We start from the raw sequence: 27,973 nt of genomic DNA, 5'->3' as shown, positions 1-27,973 counted from the left end.
AAAAGCACCTCAGGGCGAGCACTGTGAGTCTAGTTCATGGAACCACTTTACTAAGGACTGAATAAAGACCCAGCCTGGAAGGTGGGCAAGAAACCAGGGTTAGAGTTTGCTTTCTTAGCAGTTCTTCTGTAAAGAAAAAGTTCCTTCTTGGAAGAGTTCAATTCCAAAGACTTTATGATGGTCCATGTTAAAAGTCTCTACAGAATCGCCCCAAAGTGGCTCTGTAATCCCCTATGCTTTAAAAGTGAACACACAAGGAGATCCAGAGAAAACTTGGATCATTGGACCAAAAGGAAAATAACCATAACTAGTTACTATTCAGTATTCAGTAGGTGCCAGGTACAGAGTATGGTTCATGTCAACATCATCTCATCTTAACACAACCACCGGGTACTAACATTATCCCCGCTGTGCAGGTGGGAAAAGTGAACGCAGAAGCCAGTAGGCTCCAAAACATACAGCGCATGCATGAGGAAGCCCGGATGAAGACGAGGAGGCCATGTGACGGGAGAGCCCTTTCTCGGTCAGTATACCTTCGAGACCATGACTTTTCTAAGCCTATGAGATCACACCATCCACACGGCCTTTCCTCCACAGCAAAGACTAAACACACTCCCACAGCACATGCCAGTGACATGCCAACAGACAGAGAACAGGGAATCCAGAAGGCCAGGGTGTTTTTGAGGAGACAGCTAAAGAGTTAATCAATATTTGTTGGTTGATTTTTTAAAAACTCAAGTTAAGTCCCACAATGTAAGCTTTTCCTTCTTCATGACTGTGAGACATGGATCTGTGCAAACCTTCTGTCCAGACTTGCACCAGTTAGTGCTCCTAAAACACCAAATGATGAGACAGAACCCATAATATTTGGATCTCAGAAAGCAGTTACTCTAACCACAAGCTAACAATACTCTTTTTTAAGGAGGAGGGATCACAACAGGACATGGATAAGTCTGGCTTTCCATGTAAATGGGAGAGTATCTGCATCCATAATTTCAAGAGTACCAATAAGAATATCCTGATTCAGGGCCAGCGCTGTGGTGCAGCAAGTGAAGCCACTGCCTGCAGAACTGGTACTCCATATGGGTGCTGGTTCGAGACCCAACTGCTCCACTTTTGATCCAGCTCCCTGCTAATATGCCTGGGAATGCAGTGGAGGACAGTCCAAGTGCTTGGGACCCTGTATCCCCGTGGGAGATCTGGAGGAATCTCCTGGCTCCTGGCTTCGGATTGGCCCAGCTCCAGCTACCGTGGCCATTTGGGGAGCGAACCAGCAGATGGAAAATCTCTCTGTCTCTTCCTCTCTCTCAGTCTCTCTCTCTCTTTTACTCTACCTTTCAAATAAATCTTAAAAGAAAAAAAAATAGCCTGCTTCAAAAAATTATCCCTCAGTTACCCACTAAGATGAAATTCTACCAGTAGAGGGTCATTTCTTTGACTATATGTTGCTTATAACCCATTAAAATACAAATTCCCTGAAAGCAAGAAGGCTCAGTACATATTTGTAATTAATGATTTATGCTTTAGAATGAGAGGTTCTTTCTGAAGAACAAATTTTCACAAGGAATGGGGCAACATACTGAGGAGAGAATTGGATTCCAGTGAGGAAGCTTGTCGGGGGGCAGAGCCTCTGGTCACTAGTTAGCTAATGTCTAATCTTGGGAATATAGCTAGAGCAACCTAGGAGCAGCCATATTGAAGGCAGAACAGACATAAAAAGAGTACTGTCCGATCACACTGTAGCATAATGTCAAATATTTTCAGAGTGCCTTTTAAGCGTGAATATAAAACACAGTAGACATCGAAGGGGATGGGAAAGAACAGCATACAACTAGTGATTGCTATAAAAGAAAAACAGCAGGCAGACCCACTTATGACCATCCCAAGGGATGATTTATTTAAAGCAAATGAAGTAGTCTAGATAAACCAACCTAAGTTGTTACTATTTGAAAGACAGTGTGGCAGAGTGTAGAGACATGGAGACAAAGAAGTACTGACATAGCCCATCCTAGTTGTGTGATGTGGGCAAATTGTCCGAGGCCTAACAATGCTTACTGTAGCTGTGGTGAGGATCAAATAAGAGAAAATAAGCACATACTCTATGTAACTAAGCCTTCCTTAAAATGACTGGTGCTTAGGGCCATAAGGAAAGGCTAAGTGTCAACCACAGGCAATCTGAAGAGGCTGCTGACCAGGCACCTGTGTCTCCCACCATGTCCCTTCACATGGAACACATGAACCACTATCCTTGAATACCAAGAGGAACCCGGCAGTTGGTTAAGTTTCACTACCTTGAATTGAGTAAAGCCATTATAATGAATAAAAACCCTCACAGCTATTCTTTTTAAAAAGTACTTAACTTGAATTAATAGTTGACAAGATGTTGCCAAATATATCACTGCACTGCCAGATATTCTGTAATTAATAGATGGGAATTCTTTGTAATTATTACATTAACTATCCACACATGGGTGGATCTTCCTAAGTGCCTGAGAAGTTCGCTCTTTTAAAAAGTACCAGAATCACAACTAAAAATGTCTGCCACCTTGGTAACAGAGCCTTCAAAAATCTCCAAGCAGTAGATTGAACTAACGGAATTTTATTGTACTCATTTTCATTAAAAAGATAGATGCAATTAAATGATAGAAGTCCATTCACCTACATGAATCTTTGTATTACCTAAAATTATACCTAATTTTCTTCTGAAAATAGATTTGAAGTAATTTCAAGAATTTAAACAGTCTATATTCCTCTTAATAGATAGGACTTAACCTCAAATAAATCTATATCTCTCTATATAAACTAAAATTTGGTTCCAATATGTAAAAGGAATAAGCACATACTACACAAAATCGCAGAAAAACAATGTAATGTTAAATTAATTTTCAGTTTTCTAATGGAACTTTTTAAGCTCCTTTTAATGATGTATATATGCATTGGATGAATGTGTAGTTATAGATGGAGGTAAAGGTTGTGATTTCAGAAACAATTAAACATCTACACGCAGGTCCCTGTGCTAGGTAATGGTGAAGAATGCTGAGATGAGTAAAACAGGGTCCTGCTCACAGGGGAAAAGACGGAAAGGATATGGCTCATCACATGCAGGCAGACTGCAGTCAGGGTGAGGTGAGGAGAGCTGTGAGAGCTGTGGGCAAGGGCACAGCGTTTGAGATGAATCTTGAAGGACCTGGAGAGGAGGAACTTCAAGAGAAGGAGAGAAAGAACAATGAAAGCGCAGCAGACAGGGACTGGCAGAAAGACGCAGGTGGACAGAAGTCCTCAGGTCATCCAGGTGCCCAGGACTGTTGAAGGGAAAAGGAGACTAGCCTGGGACTGGTGGAGCCCGAACCAGGAATCTCCTGACTGGCATTCTGCTATGCAAATAGGGAGGAGGCTCATCTTTATTCCACCAATCATAAGAAGTTCCAGAATGTTCCTCAACAGAACGTGACAGGATCAGAGATATGAGAATTGTTACTCCAGAGGGAAGGATCAGAATCGAGGAAGACTGGAATCCAGTTCTGCATCTAGAAGCTTCACTAAAGCCGCGTGAAGGCAGGGACCCCGTCTCATTCATCTTCACCTGTTCAGTGCCTAGCACATACACAGCAGTGCTCAAACCATGTGAAATGAATAAATGGACAGATGAATGAATGAATGAATGAGAGGAAAGGATATAAAGTCCTGAACCTATAGGTGGATGGTGGAAATGAAAAGATAGATGTAAGAGTGAAACTAAGACAAGCACTAAAACGAAGGGATGTAACTGACCCAGAGAATCCATCCTCCTGTGTTTCTAGTCAAAACAGACACTGGAAAAGTCCAAAGAGTTCTTCATGGAAACTGACTCTGGAGTTAAAGTCAAACAAAAAGAAAAGTTTTACATTCAGCGTCTCTGCCTCACTTATTTTTCCAGCACTCAAAGAAGGAATAAAAAAGTCACAAAGTAATACAGGCTGAGCATCCCTGATCCAAATATCCAAAATCAGAAATGCTCCAAAATATGAAGCTTTTCGAGTGCAACATGACACCGCAAGTGGAAAATTCCACACTTGACTTTGTGTGATGGGTTTCAGTCAGTTTCAATCAAAACATAAGTGCACTAAAAATTCTGTATAAAATTACCCTCAGACTGTTTGTTTAAGGTGTATATAAAATACAAATGAATCTCATATTTAGACTTGTATCCCATCCCCAAGAGATATTTTATATATACATACACACAAATATTCCAAAATCCAAAACTGAAAGCACTTCTGGTTCCGAGCATTTTGGATAAGAAATACTCAACCTGTGGTTCCCTCTTAAATAACTGAACTTGGGATCTTTACCATGACACCACAAAGCACATGTGACTCTGGTTCCCTGACATTCACCTGAATAATCCCCCATAATTTCACCAGTTTGCCAACAAAGGGGTTTCTTCTCGTAAGTCTCTTTGACAACCTCACCCTGCTTCTCAGTATTCACTGTAGGGCGCCTGTCTCTCCTGCGCACTCAATCTCACAGACAGGAACAGGAGAGGAAAAAGACAGACTGTCAGAGTAAGGAAAACCCACAGTCCTGCATGCGACATCTCCCTAAGCACATTCTACAGAACACTGATCTTGTGGGGCACTGAAATGGGTGTTATTTTTTGAAAGATTTCCATGGTTAAATATGTATGGAAAAATACCAGGTGAAACAGAGTTAGACAACAGCCTTTTTAGTGCAGGACATTTTGGTTCCACCCATGTATAATTAAGAATCTTCAAGAGGGAGATAGAGCCTGCTATATTTCAAATTTGACCACAGACACAGCCTTTCACAGAAAATTCCCCAGACTGGACCCCCCAAGAAGCCTCCCCCAAGATGCGTTGCTCTACTGCCCTACATTAGCACTGAGGCATGAGCACTTCCATGTGGGTCATTAATTATCAGAAAGGTTTCTCCTCTTTTGCCCAGAATTGGATCTTTGCTGCCAGGAGCCTCTTTTGTCTGCACTGGGCAGAAGGACAAGGCCTACAGCCATGTGGCCAGGGCTGGGCATGCTAACCAACACCACTAGTCCTCAACAAATACCACCAAAGTGACCAAAGACGCTCATGGACACAAAGTTCCATGGAGTCTGCTACACACAGCAAACACAGAGAAGGCAATTCCCCGTTCCAGTACAGTCCACAAAAATATGGCAGAAACCAACAATAAGTCAAAGAGAAATAACACTGCTCTCAACAGATTGAATAATTCATATTCATTGTGTGGTTGCCATAGACAAGGAGCTCGAGTAAAATCCTCCCCCCAATCCTTGAGCCCTAGATCTGATCTTATGACCAATCTAGATGATTGTGAAAATACTGCTATCAGAAATGGGTCTGCTCTCCTCCTCCACGGCTAAAGCCCACTCAGCGTTCAGTCCACAAACGCACATGATTAAGAGCAGGGAATCAGGTCAAAAACTCTGCACCAGCAACTCCAACACTGCCAGAAAAGCAAATCAATAAGTATTTATCAAGTCTACTTACGTGCCAGATGCTATTCTAGGTGGCTTGTCCTTCTGGAATATTGCTCTCTATACCAATACCTACTGTCCATACTACAAGTGGCTTCCTGACTCACTCTGTCAAGTGCATGGTATCCACTCTGCATTCGGGGAATTCTGACACTCCTATACGACCATGGCTCTCAGCTGCTCAACGCTCTCGGCTGGCACTCACTATCCTCAAGGAGCCAGGTTTCCTCAGCATGGTGTCCGTGGCTCCCTGGATCAAGTCAGCCTCTCAGCCCATCTACACCCCAGCCTCTGGCTTCTTTCATTTCCTTGAAGCTCTTGCTTTCCACTCCCAGGCTATGATGAGTTGCTTCCTCATCCTCAACCCCACATCCTTGACCAGTTCAGTCTTTTGTATCTTTTTTTCTTAAGACCTTTTATTTGTTTATTTGAGAGGTAGAGTTACAGAGAGAGAGAGAGTGAGAGTAAGTGACAGTGAGACAGGTCTTCCATCTGCTGGTTCAATCCCCAGATGGCTGCAACAGTCATAGCTGGGTGGATCCCAAGCCAGGAGCCAAGAGCTTCTTCCAGGTCTCCCACACAGGTGCAGGGTCCTAAGGCCTTGGGCCATCTTCTACTATTTTCCCAGGCCATAGAGGAGAGCTGGATCAGAAGAGGAACAACCGGAACACGAACCAGCGCCCATATGGGATGCTGGCACAGCAGGTGGAGGCTTAGCCTACTACGCCACAGCACTGGTCCCTTTGTATCTTATGTTAAATCTTATCCTATGGAAGTCTGCCCTGACCCCAAATATGGATTTGACAATCCTCAACCTTAATTGAAAAAAAAAAATGTACGTATCTGTCTCCTCTATCAGACCGTAAGACAGGAAAGATAGGAACCACATCTGTCTTGCTCACCAAAATGAAATAACTGACCTGGGACTTCTGCCTAAGGAGGAGAAAAAGCGGAATCTTACCAGGGGCACCTTGGGTGGTCAGATGCCCAGGGTGGTACCATCTTTGGTGGATCACTCAGAACAAAGTTGCCTTAGAGGGAAACACCAGTGAAAAGCCCCAGAACAGAATGGGATCATTATTTCCACTCTCCCTGGCCAAGTCCACAAACTAAGTCTTCTCAATTTAACAGGAACTCTGAGAAGTCAGCATTGGGAATGTCCCTAGAATAACAAGAAATTCCAGAAACATAGCCACCCTCGGACCAGCAAGGGAAGGCACAGCTGACACTTCCTCTTATTTCCTGTTGGCATCTTGGCTCCCTGGCGACCTGGGGCAGGGTATCCTAAAAGCATTATCCAAGCTAGGTCATAACCCCAAAAAGAGTTTAGATAATGTTGCCTCAGAAGTCACGGGGTTATATGATTATATGGCGTCTCCACGGAAGAAGAGGGTTCTGATCCTGTTTCTGCCATGAACAAACTGGGTGAGTTTGAGAAGGTCATTTAGCCTCTCCAGACCTCATTTTCCTCTTATATAAAAGACAACCTTTAACTAAAACATCTCCTAGGTCACTTCCAACTAAAACTCTACGATTCCAAATCTTTCCAAATAACAAGATCCATTTAAAGGAGCACCAGCATAGGACACTCTCTTTCCCTTGCTCTTTTTCTTGAGCACCTGGTTGGCTTTCTTCACTCTTTCTCCTTCTGTGTGGCCACTACTGTTATGCCTTAACCTTTGCCATAACAGCCTCTTACAATTTTAGAAATGGCCCTGAGTGTGCCAATATTTTCACCACCAAGAATTTGTTACCCTTTTTATTCTCACTACATATTTATGCTGAACTTGAAAAACAAGAAATGTTCATAAAATTTTAACTTTTCATATTCCCTTCCATTAACTTCTTGTCTTTGTGGACTCAATACCCACGGTATTTTTATCCTGAGTTTTCCAGAAAACACAATCTGAGACTAAGACTTGCATTCAACTGGTTTGTTGGATGTATAATTCCAGGAAATAGAAGTTGGGGATAAGGAGAATGAACCTGTGGACACAGAGGTGTCAGTAAAAGTATTTGTTATTGAATTGGCCACTGCTAAGGGACACTGGTTTCAGACACACAGGTAATTTCATAACTCTACACCCACGGGACAAAAGAAAGATGGATTCATATATCAATTCTCATCCTCCATTGATCTAGTGTGTTCATTTTTCATTTCCACTTTGCATACATCTGAATATCAAAGAATCCACGTGGGATGTCCATGCTACCATGTCAGAGAAGCCCAGAGCAGAAAACTAGAAACATACACCACAGGCATGGGGCAAGGTACTTTCAGAATAACACATGCCCAAACTGGTCAAGAACTATAGCAAGTGATTAGCAAGTACAACCAAGAGAATTTGGAGTGCTACACAGAAGTGCCACATACACAAGAGCTACCACCACTGTTGAGCCTGATTTCTTTCTTTTTTTAAATTTTATTTCAAAAGTAGAAAGAGACAGAGACAGATAAACAGAGATCTTCCATCCACAGGTTCACTCCCCAAATGTCTGAAACAGCTAGAACTAGGCCAGGCTGAAGCCAGGAGTCCAGAACACACTCCGGGTCTTCCACATAGGTAGCAAGGATCCACGCACTTGAGCCATCACCTACTGCCTCCCAGAGTGTACATTAGCAGGAAGCTGAAATCAGATGTGGAGCTGAAACTTGAGTCTAGGCACTGTGATACGGGGTTTGGCCATCTCAAGTGGCATCTCAACTGCTGTGCCAAACACCTGCCCCAGAGTCTGGTTTCTTAAGCATGGCACTGCTAACATTACAGGAGGGATAACTCCTTGTGGGCTGATCTGTGCATTCTAGTATGTGCACTAGGATGCCAACAGCACTTCTGCTTTTAGTTAATTGTGCCACCAAATATCTCTCCAGATATTGCCAAATCTCCCCTGGGGGGGCAACGCTACCACCCCCCCGAAGAACCACCAATGGGGGGGCTGGCACCACAGCATGGTGGGTAAAGCCGCAGCCTGCAGTGCCAGTATCCCATATGGGCTCCAGTTCAAGTCCCGGCTGCTCCACTTCCAATCCAGCTCTGCTATGGCCTGGGAAAGCAGTAGAAGATGGCCCAAGTCCTTGGGCCCCTGCACCCACATGGGCAATCAGAAGAAGCTCTGGCTCCTGGCTTCAAATCAGCTCAGCTCTGGACACTGCAACTATCTGGGAAGTGAACCAGCAGATGGAAGACCTCTCTCTCTCTCTCTCTCTCTCTCTGCCTCTGTAACTCTGCCTTTCCAATAAATAAATAAATCTTTTTAAAAAATATTATGAGGCTGAGTTTCTTAACACAAGAGGAGTTAAAAATTTCCCTTCAACTATGAAAACACTACATCAAATATTCTTAACATTCTTTTGAGACATGAATCTTTTTGAGATAAAAAGGACCAACTTGGGGCTGGCACTGTGGCGAAGCAGGTTAACGCCCTGGCCTGAAGCGCTGGCATCCCATATGGGCACCAGTTCGAGACCCAGCTGCTCCACTTCTGCTCCAGCTCTCTGCTATAGCCTGAGAAAGCAGTAGAAGATGGCCCAAGTCCTTGGGCCACTGCACCTGCATGGGAGACCTGGAAGAAGCTCCTGGCTCCTGGCTTCAGATCTGCATAGCTCCAGCCATTGCAGCCATCTGGGGAGTGAACCAGCGAATGGAAGACCTCTCTCTCTCTCTCTCATCTGGGGAGTGAACCAGCGGATGGAAGACCTCTCTCTCTCTCTCTCTCTGCCTCTCATTTCTCTGTGTAACTCTTACTTTCATACATATATATATGATATACCTACAATTTCACATTCAACTTCAAGGGCCATGTTACCTAGATAAGCCCATCCAAGGAACCCCCAGGAGCCTATGTCAATATCTGTTGATGGGCATTTTGAGTTGTTTACAGTTGTTAGTTGTTACAAGTAAATGCTACTATGAAGATTATTTTATATGTGGAGTCTTCAAAAATTCACAGGAAATTCATATAATTAAATACTATGCATGGATTTCAAAATTTCATTGCATCAAAATACATTTATTTTTAATTCCATTTTTCCATGAATGTTTTGAAGTACTTCCATATGTCTTTGTCTCATATCTATATAAGCATATTTATATTGAGGACACACTTAGAATTATTGGATAACAATATATGTATATTTTTAGCATTAACAGATACTGCCAATCAGCTTTCAAGAGTGGTTATATTGATTTTCACTCTCACTACCTATGCATGAGAGTTCCAGTTGATCCACATTCTCATCAAATCATGGGTCATTAGTCTTCCATGTCAGCCCTTCTAATGTGTATGTATTAGTCTTTCATTATTATTTAAATTTTATTTCCCTAATGAGTAATAGATTTGCATAAGATAGTTTAAGAGAAAGCACTAACCATAAAGAAAAGATTAAGCAGACTATATTAAGAAAGTTGATTTTATAAAGTTCTTTCAAAAGATTGAGAAAGCAAACCACTGAGTAGGAAATGATATTTGTAATGAATTCCCCAACAAGATATACACTGACAATACACAGATATAAAGAATTTCCATAAATAAAAAACAGCCTTTTAGAAAATTGAGCAAAAAATATAAACAGGTGCTACCCCAAAGAAAATTTCTAAGTGACAAATACACATCAAAAGTTGTTCAATCCTCAGCTGGGACAACAACAAGCTGAGAAGCTTCTGCACTGCAAAAGAAACACTCAGTGAAGAAGCAACTGACAGAATTGGAGAAAATGTTTTCAAACTATGCAACTGATAAAGGATGAACATACAGAATTTATAATGAGCTAAAGAAATTCAACAACAACAAAACAAACAACCCAGTTAAGAAATGGGCAAAGGACTTGAACAGGAATTTTTCCAATTTTAGTATATGTGCTGCCGAAGCGAGCACCAGGCATTTTTCAAGAGAAGAAATTCAGATGGCCAACAGACACTTGAGAAAATGCTCAAGATCACTAGCCATTAGGGAAATGCAAATCAAAACCACAATGAGGTGTCACCTCACTCCAGTTAGAATGGCTCTCATACAGAAATCAACAAATTACAAATGCTGGCGAGGATGTGGGGAAAAAGGTACCCTGGTCCACAGTGTTGGTGGGAATGTAAACTGGTGCAACCACTGTGGAAGACAGTCGAGATATCTAAGAAATCTGAATATAGACCTACCATATGATCCAGCCATCCTACTCCTGGGAATTTACTCAAACCAAAAGAAATCAGTATATGAAAGAGTTATTATCTGTACTTCTGTGTTCATTGCAGCACAATTTACAATAGCTAAGATATGGACTCAACCCAGATGTCCATCAACTGTTGACTGTGTATATATACACACACACACACGCACACACACACAGTATGGAGTACTACTCAGCTGTAAAAAAAAAAAAAAAAAAAAAAATCCTGTCTTTTGCAACAAGATGGTAGGAAATCATTATACTTAGTGAAAAAAGCCAGACCCCAAAATACACATATCATATGTCTTCCCTGATCCAAGGTAACTAACAGTAGACCTGAAATGTAATGTATTGGAGTGAAATAGACATTGTGAGAACCGATGATTGCTTATAGCCCTGTCTCTTCCATTGAGGAACAGTGTTTTGTTATGTTTTGTTTTCTTTCTCTTCATACTATTTGTTGAACTCTTTTACTTAGAGTAGGGTTAACTATAAGATCATTAAATATACTGAAAACATATCATTCTAAGAATTAAGAGTGGGAATCTGAGAGGAAGGGGCAGGAAGGGTTGGAGCATGGGCAGGAAAGAGAGTTGGGGGGGAAGTGCCACTATGTTCCTAAATCTGTATATGAAATATATGAACTTGTATAAGTTAAATAGAATTTTTTATAAAGTTCTTCAATACTTTAACTCATATGCTATAGATTGGCTGGGGGGTATATAAAAAGTGACATTTCTACCTATCAAATCTGAAGGGTTTTTTTATTGCTTTATTCCATTCTAAGTGAATTCCAGAAAAAAGGGAACAGAAATTATAATAGTGGTCATCTTTATCTTATTCTTAATCTCAAGAGGAAAGCTTTCAATATTTCACTATAATGCACTCTGTAGTAAGTTTTTTGTGAGTAGTTTTTCTCAGGTAAAGGAAGTTCTTTTTCTATTTAGCCAATAGCTGTTATTACCTATTGTGTTAAATTTTATCAAATAACTTTTCTGCATCTAATAAGAAAGTCTGTATGAGGTTTTACTTTACTCTGTTAATGTGGTTAATTACTCATATATTGACTTATTTTTAAAATTTAAGCAAACCTTGCATTTCTTAAAAAACACAAATTAGGTATGATGTACTATCCTTTTGTATATATCAAAGACTTTAATTTTCTATAATTTTGTGGAGTTTTTTTCATCAGTCTTTACAGTGAACAGAATTCTTCTTATCTAATTTAATCTAATTACATTAAATTATCATTCTCTTTATTTACAATGCCCTTGACATGTAATGTGATTAAGCTTCTAACTGGAATCATAAAATGAGCAAAAGCATTTCCTCTTCTTCTATTCTCTAGGAAGAGTTTTTAAGTTTGGTTTCATTATTTTCTTTAAATGTTTCATAGCATTTACCATTGAAGCCATCTAGGGCTAGAATATTCTTTGTAAAGGCATTTAATTATTTGATTTCTTTAATAGATGTAGAACTACTGAGGCTTCCTATTTCTCTTGTTCCTCTTTTGAAAAGTTAAATTAAATGTAATATGCAATTTGTAGAAATTCTGGGAATCATTGCATTAACATCAAAATGATTATGTCTTATATGGATGGTATGTTCTTTTTTCTTTATTCATATTTCACATTTTATAGCACCTTTTCTCTTTTTAAAATATTATATAAAATAACTCACTTGTTCAGAATAAAATTTAACAGTCATTAAAAGTTGTCAAAGGGGCCGGTGCTGTGGCACAGTGGGTTGAAGCCCCAGCTTTCAGTGCCGGCATCCCATATGGGCGCCAGTTCAAGTCCCGGCTGCTCCACTTCCAATCCAACTCTCTGCTGCAGCCTGGGAAAGCAGTAGAAGATGGCCCAAGTCCTTGGGCACCTGCACCTGCGTGGGAGACCTGGAAGAAGCTCCTAGCTCCTGGCTTCAGATCAGCGCAGCCCCAGCCATTGTGGCCATCTGGGGAGTGAACCAGCGAATGGAAGAACTCTCTCTCTGTCTTTCTCTGGCTCTACCTCTTTCTGTAACTATGTCTTTCAAATATATAAAATAAATCTTTTAAAAGAAAACAAAAACGTTGTCATAAGGAGTGGATGTTTGCCCTGGCAATGAAGCTGCTGGTTACAATGCCCACATTCCACCTGGAGTGTCTGAGTTTAACGCTCAGCTCTGGCTTCCGGCTGATGTGAACCCTTGGAGGCAGACACAAGGGCTCAAGTAAGTAGGCTTCTGCCTACACCTGGATTGAGCTCTCAGCTTGCAGCTGCAGCCCCCCGCCCCACACTGCGCAGTGAACCAGTAGATGGGAACTCTCAATCTCTGTTTCTCTCTCCCTCTCTCTCTCTCTCTCAAATAAGTAAATAAATACAATTTTAAAGTTCTCTCCTATAACAATACATATAGCGGGGCCAGCGCCGCGGCTCAATAGGCTAATCCTCCGCCTGTGGCGCCAGCACCCTGGGTCCTAGTCCTGGTTGGGGTGCCGGATTCTGTCCTGGTTGCTCCTCTTCCAATCCAGCTCTCTGCTGTGGCCCAGGAGTGTAGTGGAGGACAGCCCAAGTGTTTGGGCCCTGCACCCGCATGGGAGACCAGGAGGGAGCACCTGGCTCCTGGCTTCGGATAGGCGCAGCGCGCAGGCCGTAGCAGCCACTTGGGGGGTGAACCAATGGAAAAAGGAAGACCTTTCTCTCTGTCTCTCTCTCTCTCACTGTCTAACTCTGTCTGTCAAATAAATAAATAAATAAATAAACTTTGATTGTATAAAAATAAAATGGGGCCCATATCATACTAGCTAACATTTTTGGGTTTAATTTTTTTTATCTTTTTTATCCCTTTGAATTTCAAATGACTGCTTTCTGGCCTGCATTGTTTTAGATGTCATTTCTCTCTAAATGTGTAAATAGATCAGTTCTTGTTATAAAGTATCTACAATTTTTGTTACTCCATTATAGCCCTTGTCCTCCAATCTCACACCCTCCAAATGCAGCTAAAACTATATCATACATTCCAAAGTCAAGCTAAAATAGTGTCTTGATTATATGCCAACTAAACTGTAAATGCTTGGTAGTTAGGGATGATGATATACATTTGTATTGTCTGCTACAATATAAGAAGCATTCAATAAAAAATGGACTGAAAGACTGGCTCTGTGTTTTGGATAATCCAGGGGCTAAGGATAAGGGTTATGGAGTCGTAATACATAGTTTCAAATATCAGCTCTGTCACTAATTACTTGTGTGACCTCATGCAAATTGCTTAATTTCTCTGAGTCTGTTTCCTCATCTGTAAAACAAGGCTAATAATAGCATCCGCATACACTTGTTGTAAAAATTAGATGATATGATCTATTTTTAGCACAATGCCTGGTCCATAATAAGTACACAAAAATATGAGCTGTGACGAGATTATAGCATGATGTTATTAACTCCTCCTATTTCTGCCACTCATCATAATTTCTCGTGTCCTTGGCCTAGGTGGTTTGTAAAACAAAGGGTTCAGTGAACCTCTCTTACTCCTTTTTGAGAACTAGATCTGGTACGTAAATAGTAAGTCATCCAAATCCCATTAACTCCAGGTAATTTTATTTAATAATCATATTTTGAAAGCTGGACAAATAAATCAATGCCAAAGCAATTTTGATTAAATCCTGTTTTCTCAGTGGCTATTTGGGATACATCATTCATATGCAAGCCCCAAGAATATTGAATATCAGATAAAATAAATAATGACCGTAATGCAAAACACATTCTAATTCCCACTTCCCTGCAAGTACAACTCCATGTAAGAATTCTAAGAGCCAAAAAGTAACATGCTTATTAACTGTGGGTCACTCAGCTATATACACAGAGCTTAGCAGGTCACAAGAATATTTCCATATTCGAGTTAAGCTAATGGTTCCTTAAAGCCCAGTTCTTATAACCTCTTAGGAATTTCAAGATTTGCCTGAAAAAATAGATCATATTTCCATGACTATGACTGAACACAAATTTGGAAAGCTCACTGAAAGCCAACCATCCTGGAGGACAGGAAGTGGTCATTGTTTTCAAAGAAAGACAAGCCAGTTCTGCACACAGGAAATGGAACCGGTCTTAGGAGAGGGAGCTCCTCCCCCTCGACAGGAGCCAGCGTGCACCATGTGGGTGGGAACGTGGTGGGGAGAAGAGCAAGGGCACTTAGCATTTAGGGGGAGAGGCATTTTATTCCAAACCACTACATGAATGCATCAGGAGAAGTCTGCTGCCTCCTTTTTTTCCACATTTCATTTCATTTTAAGGTAGTCAGGGATTTGCAGGGATTCTGGACACAGAATAGGCAAGTTGTGAGCCCCTGGGGAAGCCTGTCAGGACTCAGATCTAAACTGTGGTTTCCTAGATACGAAGCGTTTTCTGCAGCAGGGATGCTTTCACTAGAAAAAAAAAAAAAAAAAAGTTGCTTCATTTCCTCTTTCCTTGTGAACAAAAACAACTACACTAAGAGTTTCATTGATTTTTTTTTTTTTTTAATTCTGGGGAGCAAAATATTGAGGTGGAGAACGAGGATGAGACCAGGAGACAAAACTGGTTTGAGTCCCATCTGGGCCCCAGTCTTCCCTTGGAGCAGAGGCGGACAAGGAGGGGACGCTCATTCGCAGCCTCGGAGCGGCATCAGCCAGGACAGGCGCTATTAGACTTGTAAAGCAGGAAAGGCCGTCATGAGGGCTTTGTAAAACCCATCTACCAGAAACCCACTCTGAATGCTGTATTTCACTCCTGGAACTCGGGAGGGGCAGGGCAGGGACAAGTGTTTCAATGAGGACTCAAGATCGCACCATTCTCATCGTCCAGCCCAAAGCCAAGGCCCAGAGGCTCAGGCCCACGTGAAAATCTCTAACGGGAAGAATTACAGCAAGGTTACAATATAATTAACCTGAGTTATCTTCCGAAATGCTCGCTGATATATTGCTTATCACTTCAGCCTATATTCATGATGTGATTTTTAAAATCAGCAAAGGAGCCTTTCGCCTTTGTTCAGACCAAAAGGATAAAGGCGTGTTTGACCAAAGAGAAAGAATTGTCAACAGTTTTTAGGATTTTCTAATATTAGTATAACTGTTTTTTAAATGGCTGCTTTGTGTTAGTCACCTCCTCAAGCCTGCAAAGGGAAAAGTCTGTGATTATTATTTAAGGATCATGGTGATTCCCTCCACTGCATGGGATGGGGGGGGGGGGGGGGGAGAGCAAAGTCAGGGCTATTATCCTGTGTTTATAACAAGTCTGTTACCATAGTAACACCTGTGATATCACAAATGGTACACCAAGGGCCAGAGGCTGCCTCTAAGGGGGGAGGGAAGCTCACTTTCAGAAGACGGACGCTAAACAAGTAAGGCCAAAGCAGGGTCAATACCGTGGTAATCACCAAAACACAAGGAGCTCCCCTCTTCCAGAGAAAAGAGGGGGTTGAGGAGGGGAGGGTCAGAAAAGCAGTTCTCCAGGCCCAAAAGCTAACACTCACACTTCTGTACGCAGCTGTGAAAAAGGAGAGTGGAAATCCAGGCGAATGTGGTATCGCCGTGTTCCCAATCATGAGTATTCCACTGGGCCCGCTGGCTGCCAAGACATGGATGGGATCCAGAGTTCAGCTTGCCTGAGCACATGAAACACGCTCTTGGGAACTAGGGCCTGACCAGATGGAGCCCTCCGGGGCCCCAGAAGAGATGCAACTGGCCTCATGACGGCAAGCACTTCAAAACCAAGCTAGGGTTTACTCGACAGGCTACTCAGGTTTGCAGAACCATGGTCTCCTGGGGCTGGGGAAGAACTCGTTGAGCCTCCCAGAAAGATGTGAACTTTAAAAATACACTTTTGCAGGAAGATGCCCTGTTACTGGGAATCTGGGAGTAGTATATGTACAAATATTGTCATTCCAATACAGCCTGGGGAAGTTGTATAGGAATATGCTGAAAAGGCAATTTTATATTAAAAAAGAATATTGGATTAGGAGTCAGAAACACCTTAGTACTATTCTTGGCTCAAGTACTTAGAAGCCACATGACTTCAAAAAAGTCATTTACACTAGCTTCAGTTATTTGTTTCATTATATCTAACATGCTATTTCCCAGAGTTAATATTGTAAAGATTAAATAAAACAAAATAAAGAACACTAATGAGTTTCAGAAACTGTAAAGAATTTAATACAGACACAAGGTGTTACTATTAGCATTCTCGCAAAGCCAGCTCACAGGACAATAGTGTAGCACAGCATAAAGTATACCCATGATTCTCATCTTCCCTGTGTCAAGACATGGACATTTGCCTGATACAGTCAACTCTGAATCTCAGGGCTGATTAGTGAGAGGCTTTGCTTCTGGTCATCATATCCTTGATCACTTCCCCTCAGCAATGCCATCTTAACCTACAGGCAGCCAGAAAAGTGATACTGAATGTACCCCAATTGAAACTTTGCTAAAAGTTTCAGTAAAGGAAGAGTTGAAATGACTGGGTGTTTTTGGACAGTTTGTGGGTAATTAAGATGGATGGCATCCTCATTTCGCTCCTCAGGAAGTTGTGGTCAAGGCCAGCCTGTCTGGACAGATTGGAACTAAACCCTACAGAACAAAGGCATCTTCTCAGTGAACAGCAAAATGAGCCATCCTTGTCCTCCACAAGTGCCATGTGATTAGAACTCAAGCCACTCATTCACTCTACAAATAGTGGTGTGCCAGAGCCCACCACATACCCTGAAACCACACTATCTTCCTGTTCTTGCTACTGTCCCCTCCTTATGCTATGACATGAAGTCCACAGCCCGATTCTCTGAAACACTATTCAACTTCCCATTATCCTGAGACTCTGGCTAATCTCACCCTGGGCAAGGCTCAGCAAAGGACAGTCCCTGGGTCAAACTCTGACCATTGCCTCTTTTGCAAATAAAGTTTTATTAGAACACAGCTACATTCAGTTGTGTATATATTATCTATGGCAGCCTTCCTCCTACGAGAGCAGAGTCCTATAACTGTGATGGAGCCAGTCAGCTCCACCTGGCACTTTACCAAAAAGGTTTGTTGACTCCTGCCCTGGGATAGTGCAACCAAATTAGAATTCATCTTCCCAGGAAGTTTCTGCTTAGAGACTAACAGAATAAGCTTCTTGAAAGCAAAGAACCTCTCTGCATCTTGGTCTTTTCACACAGAGCCCTGGAGGTGGACAAAGCAGATACAGAAAATTAAACACATCCTTTCCTACATTTTGTTTTCAACAGATGAGTGCCTCAGAGTTTCATGGAAGACAGCACAAAACCACTGGCTTGGTTACTCTGGCTTCTAATTCCTCAGAGTTCCTACGTCTAAGACTTCCAAGGCTCGGTTTTTGGCGTCTATCCCTTTTCATATTTATTTCCTGATCTGATGTGGAATTAGAGTTAAATAGGAGCTGTGTGCTTGAATTCCACGTGGCTGGCTCAGCAGGAAACTCCAGGGCAGGTTTTTTGGCATGCCAAACTCCTGTTAGCCTCAGCTATGCTAATTTCTAAAGCTGTTTGCTTTGCTCAAATAAATCTTAGGGACAAATTTGCATTTGGATGCACACCTTTTTATGCACAACTTATGTGCAAGATAACTCTAGGGCAGAATAAGGACTTTAAAAAAAAGAAAAAAGAGGTATGGTGTTTACTAAATGACTTGTGTGGCAGGTACTATGCTAAGTGCTTTACAAATTTTTTTATCTCATCTCCACAACAACCCCTCAAGGCACTACTATGATCCCCATTTTACAGTCAGGAAAACTGCAGGTACAGAGCTTATAGAACTGCTCCATGTTCACAGAGCTGGCAAATGAGAAAGCCTAGTTATGAGCCCCATCTGTCTGAATCAGAAGCCCATGTTCTTCTCACTCAGTCCTATTGCCTAATTGATACCCTCATCATCAACATCACCCCTCACCTAAGCCACTGAAGATACCTTCGAACATAAACTGGTTACAAAATCAGGCACAACTTTTTCTCCAGTTGGCCTATGCAAAGTTTGTCTTTGAACCTTGAGAGATAAAGTTGGTCCCTTCTGTATCACAAAACAGCCACCTAACATAGAATAGAAATATAAGACAAACTTTAAATAACTGACCAATTATATTTGTAACTAGTAGACAAAAACGATTTTGACAAGTAGTAGATTTAATGACATATCTAACATCCTTGGTATGGAGGGACAGTTTTTCTGTGAAAATATAGCAGGCCAACCCAGAGAATCTGGCCATAACCATGAAGGAAAATGTTAGTAGCACTTATAGTAGAATGTGAATGTATCTGTAACATAAGTTGAGTTACTTTTATCTATCTTCTCTGCTTATGGAAACATAGCCAAATACTTTCCTAATAAAAATAAAAGCATTATCTTTACTTTGTTACCATAAGCCCTGCTACTGAAAGTCAGTATTTATCATATTCAATTCAACACACAGAAATATAACTAGTGTCACAATTAAGCATTCTAGCTTAATCCCAACATTTCACAGCAAGGCAGAGAAAACATTGTTTGACTTCTTTCTCAGTGTGAAATGTATCTGCAGCCTGGCTCGAAGCATCACATAATGCTTAGCCCACTGCCACTTAGGTCCAACACACCGCCATCTTATTTTCTGAAAATGCAAAAGAACTGATTACATTTCCATGCAAGTGAAATTCAGCTCTCCGTTTCTTTAAAAGCTCTTAAAGAGAGTTTTCCAAGAATTAGAAAGAAATCTGTGGAGAAGATGCACAATCAAAGTTGTTTCTTGAATGGCACGTTGAGGACCACACTGCCACATGCTTTTATAAAACTAATCCATTCCTCAGAAAATACAGAGACCTGCCCCTCCTAAGACACCACCCAGCTAATCCATGGCATTATTATTTTCTTGCTAACCAGTCATTGCATGTATCTCATTTATTTTTAATTATTTCATCCATTTTTAAACAAGTGACTTCAGAGAAGGAAAATAATTTTTTGAAGCTCGTAGTAGAAAAGGTTTATTATTTGCTGAAAGTTTCTAGCCTAAGCAAGAGCAGATAAGGGAATTTTCCTAATATTACAATAATACATTAAACGATGCATCCACTAGCATTTCTAATCTATAAAATTCCTGAAACAGATTTACTGAAGGTAACTAGAACATTTAATAATTATTCTTAACACAGTTAAAACAACTTTCTATGAATCATTATCATTGGAAACCCTAGTAGTGGCTTACCTGCTGGTGGCTTTATAAAAGGTGGTGGAATTAAAGGTACAATAATGGGCACATTGCCATGATCCTTTGACCCTGCAGGTGAGTCACTAAGTCCATTTCCAGTGGCGAGCCCTGAATAGCCTGTGCTTATATTGTATGGTGAGATAACACTGTCCTCAGGTAATTTTGGTTTTGGCAAAGAATTTTCTGTGTAAAAAAAAAAAAAAAATCACATTCAGTGTGACAAAAGAGCTTATTCAGTAGATTTTAAAATTTTCCTTATTTTCTCAAGTAAAATGGTCATGTAACAAAACACATTTTTCCCTGCAAATCTTTAAACAATTTATTAGAACTCCACAGTCCATTCTGGACCTTTTTAGTCTTGTTACCATAAATTTCCAACGGGCGTCTTTATAATTTGCTCCACTATGATAGCTAATATCCCAGTTGAATCATGGTGATGAATTTTAGCACCGTAAAATCCCATAGAAAATTGAGAGGCAATTAACCTTTTCCATGTGTGAAGTGATATATACAGCAGGCATCCTTCTCCAGCTCCTAGGTATCAGGAGAAAGCCTAAAATGTGTCTCCCCCAGCACTGTACCCAGACCCCACTGTATTATATACATAGACCGTAATAATCAAATGAACCCATGAGAAAGAAGCAGCTGATTAAAAAGAAAGCTGCTGTTTCACAGGTTATTGATAATCCTCATTAAAAACTAACAAAAATGAAAATAAAGACAAATGACAACGTTATGAACTTTGTACATTTTATCCTTGCAGACGAATCATTAAAAAACCCTCAACTATGGAAAACAACTTTTGGCCTTTAGTAGTACATCCTGGCACACTCTCTTTCCATGTTCCCTAGAGGCAAAAATTATTACCTAGCCAAGTATTATATGAGCTATTAGTTTGTAAAATATGAATTCACGGCTTGCATTTTTCATTTACAGCGAAATGGATGATACTATCTCTGTAACACGATGTGTACAATTTCATAGCAAGCTTAACATAAAATTTGCCACATGCATTCCACCTGCCCGCAGGACAGCTCAGCGATGTTCTTTCTTTGTGTTTGTTGGCACATAAGAAGGAAAAGCACTATCTTAAAGACTGGAAATAAAATGTTTGAACAGGTAGTTTATGCCAATAGATTTTGAATGCAAGGCAAATACTGATTACACTGGCAGTGATGTTGCCTAATTAGCTTTACCTACATCTTATTAAAGTTCCCCAAATGGGTTACTTCTCTGTTCTTTCACAAACAAATATAGCTTCATAAATTCAGTGTTCATACAGGCATCTCTGTATGAACATCTCTGTAGCTATCTGGCACTGCTGCCCGTTGGGAAAATCAGTGTTAACTCAGCTCTGCCAAGCCTCTGTAATTTCCCCTCTTTCCCTGGGCTTGCGTGAATATTCTTATAGGATAATATGGGATACAATTATTTATTACTTTCTCTCACTCCTCTCGTTACCCAAGTCAAAAATGTAAAGTCAGAGAAAGACAGAAACTTCAAATACAAAATGAAAATAGAGCTTCTCTTTAGAATTCTCACCAAATAAATAAATAAATAAAATAAAATGGAAGGAGGAATGCCAAAATCACCGTGCATCTCACTTGCAGTCTGAAAATCTAAATCTAACATTTCACTTACAGATCAGTCCTCAACAGTCTGATTATATATATTAAAAGGATCACAAATCTAGAAAAGTAATTAATATTGTCTCTTTCTATACGCCTGTGGTCAGTACAACAGCACTGAAGGACCCTAGTCCCTGTCTAGTTTCCCGACTGCTGGAAGGAGATTTTTGAGTCTATTTTTGTTTTAGGTTGTGCTCTTGTATTGTGTGCAATTCTGCTCAGGGGAAAGCACGGCTGGGGATGTATATTTAAATCAACCATTGGCATAATCAACAAAATGAGGCCCAAAGCAACTCAATTCTGGCAGGTTGAGATAGTTAATCCTTCTCTGAATGAACAAAGGGACATTAAATGTCATTACCTTTGAGAACAGAAATGTGCTGCCGGCTCTCCCCATCTGTAGGGTAGCTCCTGAATTCAATATCTTCACCATCTTTTAATTCAACCTTATCATAGCCATACCAGCCAAGGAGTTCATTCATGGTGTTTTCTGCAAAGTTCTGAAAGAGAAGCATAAGCTACCACTTATTTCTATAATCAATAACTATTTGAAAAGAATGCATAAATTGAATTGTTTGCCCCACAATTTACTGCTAGCTCAGGCCCACTTCCCCCAGACTAGTATTCGTTTTTCAAGTCACAGTCAAAAATTATCATGCATTTAAAGCTCAGAATGATGCATCCCATTACGACTGGCCTTCAGACATTTGCAATTTAAAGAGAATAAGGAAAAGGCATTTGTCAGTTTTGCTTATGAATAGGAAGTCATATTTTAGCAAATTCTTCTGCCAAGTCTATATTCCACAATAATACAAAAATATTGAAAGGTAGACACAAAAAAACAGCTAAGAAAAGATTTGAAAAATGAAAACAATTAATAAACATTTGTGCAGCTCAGATTGGTTTAAATTAGCATTGCTTTCTGAGTTAGGTGCTGTTTAACATGACTCTTTTTTTCAGAGAAAGCAAAGTTTCAACAGAGACATAATTTTTCAATTGTCAACCCTTACCATACAGAAAACTCAACAGGGTACAAGGGTCTCCCTTTTTAGCTTTCCCTTTTACAAGAGTGTTTTTTTTAAGGTCAATGCGTAATTTGCTTTGCAAATTTCATTAAGATTCTTACTCCATGAAATCAAAGGTCACTATGATTATCTCCTGACAAGTAACATGAAAGTACAAGTAACTTCAAGGTTACTAGCCAGCCCAAATTTTTGGACAATGAATAAAACTACTCTATGATCTATAAATCAATAAACAAACATAAGACATTATTATTGTTACTGTTATTATAGATATCAAACTTTGAAAAATAAGTATAGTTGAGATTTAATATTTTATATCAGATGACTATTATTTACTTATCAATTGTTACATCTAGAAACAAGATGTGAAACTGTGTGTGTTTATGATCTTAATGCTCATTTCTACCTTAAACATCTCTATTTGCCAGAGGACTGTTAGCCTCCTAGATTGAGCTAGGAAAACCATATATTCTAACCTTCTCTGTGGCTCAAAGAATCTTTAATTATTCTCCTTGGAAGCTGTCATTTCCAAATTACACTGGGATGTATAATTTATGTACCTGAAACAAAGCACCAAGGCTAAACCAGAGTGTGCACAGCCACAATGTGTGAGCTCCATGTTTTCTTGAATTTCATGATTCCATATTCAGCAAGGTTTGCATAAAAAATAAAAGATATCATACTACTGACTCCACAAAAACAAACCTAGAATTTCAAATCACCCACGAGGTGCTCAATTTTTTGCTTTAGTACCCATTTAAGTTCTAGGCTCCAACTGGGGTCAATCTGTGATGGTACAGTGCACCAACAATTAAAAAAAAAAAAAAAGCTAGCCAGACTGATTCAGGGTTACCATCCAAAAGGCCAACGGTCAGCCAGACTATGCTTTACTGAGGCATTTATTCTTTCTGATAGCTGGTCATGTCCACATTAAATAGACATTTTTTTTTCATGAACACACAAAGATGTGATGATCAATATGAATAATAAGCTCAGCGACCTGGGGAATACCACTCAGAAGGACTGGGCTAAATGCTGCTCTACTCAATCAAAGGAGGTTCTTTTAATAGGATGTTAGTCTCCCCTAACACCCAATGTCTTTCACTGAGCTGAGTGCCTGACTTGAGAATGACAGTCCTAAAACACACAAATCGAGGTTCTCCATCAGTGGGCTGGCAGCAGAAATCTCCAAGGATGAGGCTTATACCCAGCATCAAAAACCAATTCCCAACAGCATTAAAGGACAAGTTCAAGCCAGCCTATTGGTCCCTGTGCTGTTGGCCTGCAATCTCAAGAGAACTGTGTCAACAAGACAGAAAATCTTTTGCATATTAACTCCAGGCTCCCACACCTAGTTTTGTAGACTATTCCTATCTGGGCACCACTTTCTCTGATTCTGCCTAACCTCTCAAGTCACACAAAGGCTATAGATGCATAATTCATGGAGCAACTTCCCAGCCAAGGATATAGATTTGTTTTAGTTCAGTTGCAAATCCAGACTTTCAGAACCAATCCTAGGGATGGGATCCAGAAATTTCAGACATTTGGATAAAAACTGAAACCTCAACTGGATTATTAACACCAAATTCATATTATTTGGGCATCTTAACTGCACCAATTTAGTTTATGGTTTCTGCTGAAAACTCAGAAGCTTCATGGAACAGTCAATATGAACTTGATCTATCCCATGATTTTTGAGTTACTATAAATGTCACGGAAAATAAACCCTACAGCATTCTCCTTCTTGTCACTGAAAATAAAAATAAATAATGCTTTGATATATGACTGCAAAAGCAGAAAACAAAAGGCTTTTAAAACCTCAAACCATAAGTTTCAAAAGTTTCATGAAAGGAAGATTGAGATGAAAGAGAGAAAACAAAGAACAAAGCTTCTTTAGAATAGCTACAAGAAGTAGACTATTACTTCTGTCATATGTGCTACTGCATAAGAAACCAAAGGATCCCAGGAAGTAAATTATTTATTTATTTAATTCCAAGGTGGTGTTTGATGCTAGATATCATATGGGTTCATTATGGTGCTAAGCCAAAGCAAGCAAAATAAATTTTTGCAGTGATCACTCAAGAAACATCACATTTTCTAGGGGAAATGAATGTAATGTTTATGGTTTTTAAGAGTTTTCAAGTCTTTCTGGCACAGAATTACAACAAATTTTTTTCAGCATTATTTGTATTAAAATCCTTTAAACAAGAAGTTTCTATTAAAAGACATTCATTTCCTACATTTCTCATTTTTTTAAACATTAAAAAATGTGAATAGAGTTAAAATGCAGAGAGATTTCTGGGTAAGGATACTCATTAGTAAGGTAAGCTACTATACTAATGGAGGTTGTAGAATTTGCTCCCCCAAAATTTTTACCCACCATTTCTGCTGGAGACCTAAGATAGGAAATGAAAGCAGAGGTTATCAAAAGTTCCTAACAGCTTTGGGATTCTAAGGAGAAACAGAAATTTTACTTACATAAAATATATATATTTATAACTTTTATAAAGACATTGTATAATTATAATAGCAACACCTCATGAATTTTACGGAGCAGTCACTATTTCAAATGTTTTATCACTGCTCCTATAAACCCTCGAAATGTGCCAGAACTTTTGATGCTTTGGCACCCAAATTACATTTTTTTGCAGACCGCCTCTCCCCCTTGGAAGTGACACAAAAATCCTCTCTCTACCATGTGGTCCAACTTGGAATTGGAAAATAGGTCACTATCATTATAATGATAATTCTATCACTTGCAGCACTTTTCTATGTTCTTTAATTCTCTTATTCCTTTCAATAACCCTACATGTTACGTATTTGATTTCTACAATAAACTTTTGGTGAACCTATGTGACATCCTCATTTTATAACAGCAAATCAGAGCATCAAGAAGATAAGAAACAAGCATGACAGATCACAAAGTAAAGTCAGAACAAAAATACAGATCTTCTGGTTCTGATAATTCTGTAGAGTCCAGTGGATCAGCAATTACAACAGAGCCACTTCCCTGGACCAAAGAGTTGCAAAGAAATCATACCAGAGGATGCTCATATCAAATATAAAGAGGGTTCCAAGGCCTGAGATTTCACCTGCCTTCAAATGTGATCACTGGCCTCAGCTCTCCTTACTGACTTGTATTGTTGGAGAAGAGGTGCTCGGAATTCACAACCAAAAATGAATCTTCTCATTTTACAAGGTTCTGACAGCACATCTGACTCTAATTGCTCTGTCCTCCTAACACGGATACCTGAGTCCCCTACCTCCAGCTCATCCTCTCTCCAATTCCCTGCCCGGCTAGGGCCCCTAAGGAAAGAAGGCAATCTTAACGTTTTGTCTGAACGTTTATATATGATCTCTTCGTAACTTTCTTAGAGGCCACAGAAAGATGGGTGGGAAATAAATTTTACTATTTCCTCATTCCTCCTGGGTTCTTCCTATACTATCAGAATTTATCTTTGTGGGATTTTGATTCACAGGACATTCATTAGACATCCTCCTTACTCAACTGGAAATACTACACAAATGTCAAATTGGAAACTTAATGGTTTTAATCGAACATTTCAGCATGTAAATAATAAAGAGTTGACTTCAAGGCACTTTGTAAATATCAATCATTTAAAAGTCTTGAAAATACCTCTGAAACACAAGAACTTCAAGGTCTTCAAAAAGGACTGATGAGTTCATTTATTTTGGAAACATCAAACAGATTCTAAAAGGTAGGTAAGCACCACTGATTTTTTTTTATACCAGGCCTTGTATAACTGAATGTTGATGTGTTCTCAAATTTATGTCCTACCCAAGACAGCATGAAGTATTCCAAGAGCTCTCAATCATTCACCAAACGAGGGAAACGTCATGCCCTCCCTCTCCCCATAAATGTAATTCCTATTTTTAATCCAAGTCCCAGTTCTAGCAAAATATGTCATTTATCACAAATACACTATGAGTTATCTGAGGGCAAAAGCCTTTTATTTAATTTTATGCCTCACCTAGCACAATACCTGACACTTAGAATGTTCCCAATAAATGTGCAAATACATTTGGATACATTCACAAATATCAGAAAAGATGTACCAATACAGAGAAGTGATCAAACAAAATTAAGGAAAATGTGATTCTAAAAATAAACATGTAAAAATTTTTTAAATTACGTAGTATTAGTGAGTATTCTCATACTATTGGGAATTTAATTTGATTCAACTTTTGGAAAGGGCATTTTGAATCCATGCATTAAGAGCCTTAAAATTTTTGCATACTCTTTGATAGTGATTTTATTTCTGAAGACTACAGGAATTATCCTATGGAAATAAGTACAGAAATATCCATGTTCAGGAATATTTATCTCAGTGTTGTTTTCTCAGAAACAAACTAAATGTCAAACAATAGAAACTTGGTTAAATATGCTATAGTTTAATCATAAAATGGAATACTACTTTGCCACTGAGAGACATGCTATAGATAAATTTTTATTGCTATGAAAAGCTATTAACAATGTATTAAGTTTTAAAAGGAAGGTTAGTACACCAGGCGATCATTTTTGCTTTTTAAAAAGCTACATATCATACATAGAAAGAAGATAAAAAGGCATACATCAAAATGTTGACAGTAATTGTGTCTGGGTAGGAAAATTATAGGCTTTGTTTTTCTTTTTGCTTATTCTATTCATTATTCTACTATTTCTGTCATGCCTGTATATTATTTTTGTAAAAATAAAAAACTAGTTCTAATTAAAAATTAATTAACACATAGTCTCACTCATCAACAACTGCATCAGCCATATTTACAATCCTAATGATAATAAGAAGGATCTGTCAGTTACATTACTTAACTTAAAAACCTCCTGACACATATTACCAAGAAAGCAGAGTACATGAGATATATAATCAAAGGAAAAAGGAATTCCCAATCCTGAACAATTTACAAGGCAGGAGAAAAAATATTAGGATCTCTGCTAGTTAAGGTTATGAAAAATAGAATGATGTTATTTTTGGGAAAATATTTTATCTGCCTTTCCATCTGTACGTGTTCTGACTTCTGCAGTAGATTTCAATTAGGCATCATGGACTTGGTAATAAAGAAAAAGGAAGGATCTATGGCAGAAAAGGAGAGTCATGTTCAAGTTCCAGAGTAAAGCAGGAATTGAACTCGGTCAGGTACTTAGAGGTCGTCTCTAGGTGCACTCCCAGCCCCCGCTCCAGGGCAGAGTCTTAAGTTGTTTTTCTTAACACAGATCCAGTAGATCAGCTTTATTTTATATTTCTGCTAAGAACATGGTCAGGAGGTAAAATTTAAGTAGTGCAAAAGAAATACTTGAAATGCCCTTTACCGATCACAAAGTACCTTCAGACTCATGATCCCACTGGCTCAGACAGAAGAGTGAGGATAAGCTATTGTCCACAGATGAGCAATGCATCAACATGCATGAAATAATAAGAGAAGACAGAGTCACACCCTTGGTCAAACTTTAC

At 39.6% G+C, this 27,973-nt stretch overlaps 1 protein-coding gene across 2 annotated transcripts in view; it reads right to left on the bottom strand.

Moving 5' to 3' along the window:
- SOBP (sine oculis binding protein homolog) overlaps positions 1-27,973 on the bottom strand; it is a 165,702-nt gene that overhangs the window by 131,156 nt on the left and 6,573 nt on the right. For both annotated transcript variants that reach the window (XM_062186576.1, XM_062186575.1), the window contains exons 2-3: positions 21,839-21,977; positions 19,847-20,032 (exon numbers count right to left, since the gene is read on the bottom strand). In XM_062186576.1, the coding sequence (XP_062042560.1) occupies positions 19,847-20,032; positions 21,839-21,977 (325 nt within the window). The remainder of the gene's footprint in view (positions 1-19,846; positions 20,033-21,838; positions 21,978-27,973) is intronic.

The sequence above is a fragment of the Lepus europaeus genome, chromosome 3 (assembly GCF_033115175.1).
Source record: "Lepus europaeus isolate LE1 chromosome 3, mLepTim1.pri, whole genome shotgun sequence".
Classification (NCBI taxonomy): domain Eukaryota; kingdom Metazoa; phylum Chordata; class Mammalia; order Lagomorpha; family Leporidae; genus Lepus; species Lepus europaeus.
This window is presented reverse-complemented; position numbering and strand designations above follow the sequence as displayed.